Source organism: Tupaia chinensis, unplaced genomic scaffold, assembly GCF_000334495.1.
Source record: "Tupaia chinensis unplaced genomic scaffold, TupChi_1.0 Scaffold000258_1, whole genome shotgun sequence".
In the NCBI taxonomy this organism is placed as follows: domain Eukaryota; kingdom Metazoa; phylum Chordata; class Mammalia; order Scandentia; family Tupaiidae; genus Tupaia; species Tupaia belangeri.
The window spans coordinates 1254130-1261970 of NW_006159738.1; the positions used below are offsets into that span (position 1 = coordinate 1254130).

The window sequence follows — 7841 nt, forward strand, 5'->3', positions numbered from 1 at the left end:
TGGTCCCTAAATCTTTTTTTTTTTTTTTTTTTTTAATATATAAGAAAATCAATTGTCAGATCCACACCATTGTAGAGGTAACTTAAACAGTTGAAGTTAATACACAGAGATTAATGAATTACCTAATATCCTACTAAAGGAAGACTTAAAACAATTTTTAACATTAAAAATTTACATTTAATCATTGCAAGGAAAGACTTTAACATCTTACAATAACGCCATACATGCACTTCTTCCAGGGCTACAAATTCAATGAAAGAAAAAAACTGTTCATACCTACAGTGAGTTTTGCAAACTCGTTTGGAAAATTCTTCTCTAACCATTGTCTACATTTAGCAACATCGGGCATGTATTCACAGTACTGGAAGGAAGAAAAGAACTGAGTCACAACAAAACATCTTCAATCGACGGCCACATTTTAATGAGAATCACTCCCTATGCTTGCTCTATAAAGGATGATGAAACCAGCTACTCCCAGCAAACTTCACACCCACTAGAAATCGGTATTCAACCAGGAAATGTACCACAGAAATTAGAAATGGACAGGAATTAGGTACCTCTTCCCTGGAGTAACTTACTTCTCCCTTATCAAACAGAAGGGCCATCAGAAAGAAAGTGACCGAGGGAGACGTCTCCTCCTGCTCTGGGCACACAGTGCCTCGTTACTTTCATGCCCCGCCCACAGAGCCTGACTTATAAGGCCTCACAAGTTACTTATATTGACCTGTCTCCCTCTGCTTGGATGTGTACACTGGACTTGAAGGGTACTCTTTCTTACTTTTTATTTTTGGCTTTGCAGTGAGGTGCATCTGCTCAGCAGAGAGAGACAGAGAGCGAGAAAGGGCAGGGAAAGTGAGAGATCACGCCCCTGGAGGGATGGCCGCACTGCAGTCCCTTCTCTTCCATTCTCCTCTGGGGATTTGGGGCATGCACATGTGCCCAGCATGATCTTCAAGCCGCCAGGTTGGGACTCACACCACAGTCGGCCACATGGGACCCAGCCACCTCAACCTTGATGCCGTCTGCTGGCCCCAAGGACACTCTTATTACTGACTCTTCATGAGTTCCACGCAAAAATCTAACATGTACAGCCAAATACAACAGACAGGACAAGGACAACTCAAAGTTTAGGGAAACACATTTATAACATCTGTAAGCCCATGAAATTATGCTAAGCCGAAGTCTACAAAAGGTTGAAACTATACTATCAAATAACAGAAAATGAAAAATAAAAAGTTCCTGAAGGGGCTCGAAAATCAAGAGTGACCTCAGATGCGAGTTAAAAAGAAGAAAAATGTAAAAGAACTTACCTCTGTTGGTAATGAACAGACTGGGGAAATGGAGAGAAAAAAGAGATTTGAAATGTTTAAAAAACACACATACTCATCACTATTTTCATATTTGACAAAATGCTTCATCTCTATTTTTCCTATGAACTATTTCTGTACCATTTAAGAAATGCTAGCCACCAGTTTTGGTTTGTAGGTAAAGGCATGGAGTTATTCGAGATAGCAGTATCTTGAGTTTGGATCCAGAGAGGACTGTCTCAGGCCAGCCTCACAGGACCCCGCCTGGCTGACTTCAGCTGGAATCCCGGCTCCAGGGGCGTAAGAAACATGCCAGGCACAGATTCGTGTGTGCCCAAACCCTGACAGGAGGGAGAACTGGAGGAACGGGGACATGACGGTACCCCGCTGGCGGGCATCGCTCTCTGGTAAACACGTGTGTCCCGTCAGAAAAAAGAGAAAAGACCGTCTCCCCGCGTTGACGAGCACCAAACTGTATTACCTTGCAGATATCCGAGCCTTACCATGACCGTTCACTGGTCTGAAATTAAGCTAAGATGGGGACCACACAACAAAGGCTGAAGGAGTCAGTTACTGCTTTCCTTCCCTCGCTCTAGAGACAGGGTCTCACTACCTGCCCAGGCCGGCCTTGAACTTGCAAACCGGCTGCCTCAGCTTGACTCGGTAGCTGGCACTACTGGCATGTGCTACCACACGAGGCTGCTTATTTCTTTTGATTATTTTACCCGAACAGCCATGGGACCAGCAGATGACATAATGACTGTGTCGCTGGACTCCTATGTAGTTGACCGCGGTTCAGGTCCCAGACCCGGCAGCTTAAAACTGATGCCAGGCACAGGGCATACGTGCAGGCATGGCCAAAATCCCAACAGGAGAATGGAGGGGAAGGGACTGCAACATGACCATCTCTCTGGGTGGTGACTTCTCGCTTTCTGCTTCTCTTGTCTCCGGTGAGCTCACGTGCCCTATAGCAAAACTCTCTCTCTTAAGGGAAAAAAAAAGAGCAGCCACTACCTTTTACTCATACTGACAGTTACAGACTTCGGCAGCACTTCTGCCACCATCTCTCTGCAATATCCTTCTCCTTTCTTCCTTCAGGTTTTACTATATAAGACTGCAACACTGTGAAGCTAGAAAGAACTTCGGTCAGCCTGGGTCACTTTCTTTATTTTCTTATTTTTAAGCTTTAGAAATGGAGTAGTTCAGGGACCACCAGACGGCCTAATGGTTAAGCCACTGGACTCCCGTGTAGTCAACTACTGTTCGAGTCCCGGACTTGGAGGCTTAAACTCATGCTGGGCGCATGTGTGTGCGTGCCCAAGATCCTAAGAGAATGGAGGAGAAGGAATTGCACCTGAGGAGTGATTTCTCATCCCACGTGCTGGGCAGCTAACAATGCCAGGGCTTTGCTGGGCTTTATGCCCAATACATATCCATATTAGCCCCACAGCCTGTTAAGGTAAGGGTTACCAGAGCTGTACTAACGACGAATAAAATGATGCCTAAGAGTAAGTAACCCACTTACATTTGGATAATAGGATTCCTGGACTCTTTCTGGAGCTCACACTAAATCGGATAGCATAAAGAAACAGGCAACCCAGCTATGCCACCCAGGTAAACATGGCTGCCGCCCCTTCCCCTGCCAGCGCCGCCATCGCTGGTTAACAGACGGGCCCTAAAGGCAGCCAAGCAGATCATCCGATGGCAAAGGTCAAACGTGGAAGCCAGCGGTCTACCCTGGCCTGGTTGAGCTGACAGACTACAGCAGCTCTGCACGTCTCTGGCTTGGGGACAGACAATGTTTGCTGAGGACTTACCACGTGCCAAGCATTATTTCATTTACTGTCAGCAGCTCTCTGAAGTAGCCTCTACGGTCCTCCGCATTTTACAGATGAGGAAACTAGCCAAGGTCACGGTCAGTAGAGGGCAGAGACAGGAGTTAACTCAAACAGACTGGGCCAGTTCAGTGGCAAAATGGTAATACTCTGCTCGAGTGAGGCTGGGTCCACACAGATCGCCAAGTCTGGGTCTCTGGTTTGCCTGTACTCACTGGGTGACACACCTGCAACCCTGCTTGGCCGGGAAGGCTCGGGTCGGGGGGTGGGGGAGCTGATCGTAGCGTGAGATCTGTTGAGGTGCTTGTCTCTCTCACTCTCATTAAATAAATAAACTTTAGGAACCAGCAGGTGGGTAAGGCACTGGACATTCCCGCGTGGTCAACCATGGTTCAAGTCCCAAACCTGATGGCTTGCTTTCTCACTTTCTCTCTGTCTCACTCTAGTCAAATTAGAAAAGAAAATGAATGAATAAATACAAAATTAAATAAATAATTCTTTAAAAATTTAAAAAACAATTTATTTTCTCTCTCTCAAACTCTTCTGCATATACACAACTTCTAACATTTAAAAGAAAAATAATTAAACTCAAACGTCAGTGCCTGAAGCCTGTCTTGAAGGGACACTGTCCTCCCAGAAAGGAGGCCACCTCACCTGCCCTGGCTCCTCACTACACTCCGACCCAGCCCTGTCCCAGTCAGCCCCTGCTCCCTCCCCGATACTCCCAGGCCACCTTTGCCACCATACTGTTCTTGGGGGCTCCTTCACTTCTTTTTGCATTTTCCACCCATCACCTATGGCTGAACGCAAACCTCACTTCCTCGAAATGTCTCTACTTTCCTCTCGACAAAGACTTCATTCCTTGCCTGAACTCCTAGTTCATAGCATAGTCGGTACCATTTAAGTCAACCTTTAAAGTTCCCAAAGTGCTTCTCAAACAACGAAACCTTAAACTCCTTGAGGAAGAAGTACCCCTCCTCTCCCCATCCTAGCGCCTGTAATATGATAAAAAGAAAGGAGGGAAACAGGAATAATAAACCTTCCTTAAAACGGTTAGTGACTGGGACCAGCAGATGGCGTAATGGTTATGTCGCTGGACTCCTGCGTAGTCAACCGCAGTTCAAGTGCTGGACCTGGTGGCTTAAAACTCGCACTGGGTGCGTGCCCAGAAACCTGAAAGGAGAATGGACTGCAGTGTGGCCACTCCCCGGGCGGTGATTTCTCACTTTCTCTCTGTCTCTTGGGAGAGTACACACACAACCTATAGCCAAAAAAATCTCTTCTTAAAAGAAAGGTTAGTGACCTCATGTCAACACAAGTTATCCGTGGGATGGATTGACCATTAGTGCAGGCCACCTCAGGAGTGGTTTTACCATCTGTGAGGAACTTAGTTTCTGGAGCAAGAACATAACAAAGTGACAAGGGAGATTAACATGCTGCATTTTCTGGAGGAGAGAGAACCCGCAAATTCAAAGGCCAGCTTTAGAAATCAGGTTTGAGGTTAGGAAGTGCCTTGCCTAGAGTGTAAATTCAACCCCAGGGTTTTCACACACTGTATTGCACTGATTCTAATGTTCGGTATATTTTCATAGGGATACGTCTTATGATTACGGCATGTTCATCTAGCTGGTACCTTTATTTCTTCTGCTTAATGGAAGTTAATAGTACAGCTTATAAAACATGGAGTCCTAGATTTGATGAAATAATGCACAAAGAACAACAGTCCCCCGTTCCATCTGACAGACAAAGATGAAGAAACCACATGCAACTCATACACTTCCTAACAACAGCAGCACTTAGCGAACTGAGTTTGTGTTAGTGGCTAACGAATCATCTTCGTTTTACAGACCTAGGACACAGACCTCTAAACCTTAGAGAAACCAAGCAACCCGCTTGGGATCATGTACTTGGTAAGTGCTGGGGTCAGAAGCCAGCCCTGTCTGTGACTCCGAAGGCCAAGAATGTAACCAAAGAACAGTGTCATCACCAAACCCCATCAACCCTGTAAGCTGTTATCTTGTCTTCTTTGACTCACATCCTGCATGCTAATTTTACTATCAGAGATATTTAATAAATGACTAGTTGGTTACACTTTTTTTTTCTTTGGAGAGGTTTTTTTCACTAGAGGGTACGTGTGCTCGCCAGACAGAGACATAGAGACAGAAAGCGAGAAATCACCCCCCAGGGGAGATGGTCACACCGCAATCCCTTCTCCATTCTCCTCTCGGGATCTTGGGCACGCAAGCACACAGGGCACACGCGCCTTGTGTGATTTTTAAACCATCGGGTCTCGGACGCGAACTGCGGTCGACTATGTGGGAGTCCAGCGACATAGCTGTTATGCTAACTGCTGGTTCCTAGTTGGTTACACTTTTTGAACTCAAGATATTGCTTCTGGTACAGTACTTAAATTCCAAATGAAAGCACCATTGCACTCACAGATGAGAAGGGCTATGAACACCACAAGAACCTTCTTGATCTACTCGTTACTTAATCCCTAGCCTCTAAAACACTGTTTCGTGTTTGGTAAGTACTCAAATATATTTGAGTATATATCTGAAAAAATATTTTCTGCCCCATTACTGTCTTGCGTATTCAAATTTTTCCAAGATGCTAATAAAATGGATAGTTACAGTCCACAAATATGCTAGCACTGAAAATGAGGAAAAACGCTCAAAGGGGAATAAAGAAATCTTTTTAAAATGAGAGACACATTTTTTTTTTTCAGTTTCCAGAGGGCACATGTGCTCACCAGAGGCAGAGACAGAGAGAGGCAGAGACAGAGAGAGGCAGAGCGAGGAAGCACCCTCCAATGGGCACAGTCAAGCCACAATTCCTTCTTCATCTCTACATCCTGCCAGGGTTAGAGACGCGCACATGCATGCATGGCATACTCCTCAAGCCGCTGGGGCCAGGACTCGAACCATGGTCAGTCGTGTGGAATGAGGCTTCCTCAAGCACCAGGCTATGGGGCCAGCTTAAGAGGTTTTTCTGACATGGCCTTGCCATGTCCTGACCCTCTACTGCAGCCTCTCAGTTAGCCAGGACCAGAGACCATACCACGATGCCCGGCCAGTTTAAATCACATGGAATTCAAACCCAGGCCTCCCACACCGAGACTACTCATACTTGGCTTCTGAGCAGCAGCATCTTAGCAGCACAGGCTGCCATGGCTGAGCCCCAGGGGTAAAAGAAACGTAGTAACATCCGAACCAAGAAAACCTTCCCCAGGCTGTCCTACTCTGTCACTCCAACCTCATTTTCTCGCATTCCTTAACTGATGCCCTTCCTCCACCATACACTGTACTAACTCAAAGCTGCTCACGTCTCCAAAGACACGCTTCTAGCATTTTCTGGCACAGCTGCTCACCTTGTCTGCTCACCTTGCCCTTCTCCCCTTCCTCATCCACACCTTGTCACCCCTTAACTCAGAACCTTCCACAGCCCTCCCTGAAGGCCAGACTAGCACCTACGCCAGGCTGAAACCAGCTACTCCCACATCGCCATTTATACTGGACTGTAAGTGCCTCCAAGCCAAGCAGCAAGACGTGAGTGACACAGGCTGGGAGAATCTGTTAACTCATGCCTCTCCCGAGCCAGCACCCCCCTCCAATGAGGATTCAGCAAATTACAGGCAGGTGGGGGGAAGCTGAAGAGGACCAACGTAAAACTATCTTCAGACACACGTAAAAACAGCGAGTAAAAGCCGCCCGCCTTCCAACACCTGCCTCCACAGTAGAGGACGCGGAGTGGGTAATCCGCGTCTAACTTGGCACTGTTCTTCGGGTCTCCTCTGCACTCGGCCCCACTGGATTCGGAAATGTCCGCAGCCATTTCACAAACCTGTAAGGAAGGAAAAGAAAACATCTTAGTTTGAACTCAGACCTCAGAGGAGCGGCATCGCCCCCTCCCCTTAAAGACCCCCCAACGCCAGAGCTGTTGCAATTATCTGCTAGGTGAAGAATGGAAGTCCTATCAGCAATTCCGGGTCCACAGGCCTACAGACAAGCCAGCAGCCCCGTGAAGGCTGGGGCAGAGGGACACTAGCAAGCAGCAGCCATGGGGAAAAAGAGGACGGCGTGGGTGACCTCGTGCACAGAGCCAGGGGTCCGAGGGTGATCTGGGAGGGTGCACGCCAGAGGGAGAGAAAGCTACAGATCTGCTGGACCCCGAGAGGCTGGGAAGGCCGAGGCAGGGGGTTCCGGGACGTGCCCGGAGCGCGGCGGCGGGGGCAGCTAGACGCCAACAGAGGCGCCGAGGCTCGGGCCGGGGCGGGAGAGGGCGGGGTGCCTAGGAGCTCGGGGCTGCAAACGGGGCGGGAGAACCAGGAGGGGCAGGACGGGCGAGCACAGAGGGGACCGCTCTGAGCGAGGGGGCGACCCGGGGACGCCGAGGGGCCCCGTGGGGAGTGTGGGGACGCCCGGCCCGGCCCCCTTCTGCCAGGCAGCAGCTCGGCCTCCCACACGCTCTCTGCGCGCCTCCCGGGAGCAAGAGAGGCACGAGGGGTCGTTACCCAGGCGGTCGCACAGCCCCGCCAACTCCGCTCCCACCGCGCCCACCGCTACCGCCGGCTGAAGCGACACATGCAACCCCTTCCCCGGTCAGGGCCGCCCGAGAGCCCGTCTGCCAGGCGCTTCCCCGCGAGACAATAAGCCTTTATCGCGAGATTCAGGCCGCCGCTGGGAGGTTGTCGCGAGAA

At 48.9% G+C, this 7841-nt stretch overlaps 1 protein-coding gene across 3 annotated transcripts in view; it reads right to left on the reverse strand.

Moving 5' to 3' along the window:
* DENR (density regulated re-initiation and release factor) overlaps positions 1-7841 on the reverse strand; it is a 16271-nt gene that overhangs the window by 7540 nt on the left and 890 nt on the right. For 2 of the 3 annotated variants that reach the window (XM_006149276.3, XM_006149274.3), the window contains exons 2-4: positions 6871-6985; positions 1311-1330; positions 277-361 (exon numbers count right to left, since the gene is read on the reverse strand). In XM_006149276.3, the coding sequence (XP_006149338.1) occupies positions 277-361; positions 1311-1330; positions 6871-6976 (211 nt within the window). In that variant the 5' untranslated portion in view covers positions 6977-6985. Of the gene's footprint in view, positions 1-276; positions 362-1310; positions 1331-6870; positions 6986-7655; positions 7801-7841 lie in introns of those variants that run through there. The other variant, XM_006149275.3, reaches the window with a different exon arrangement.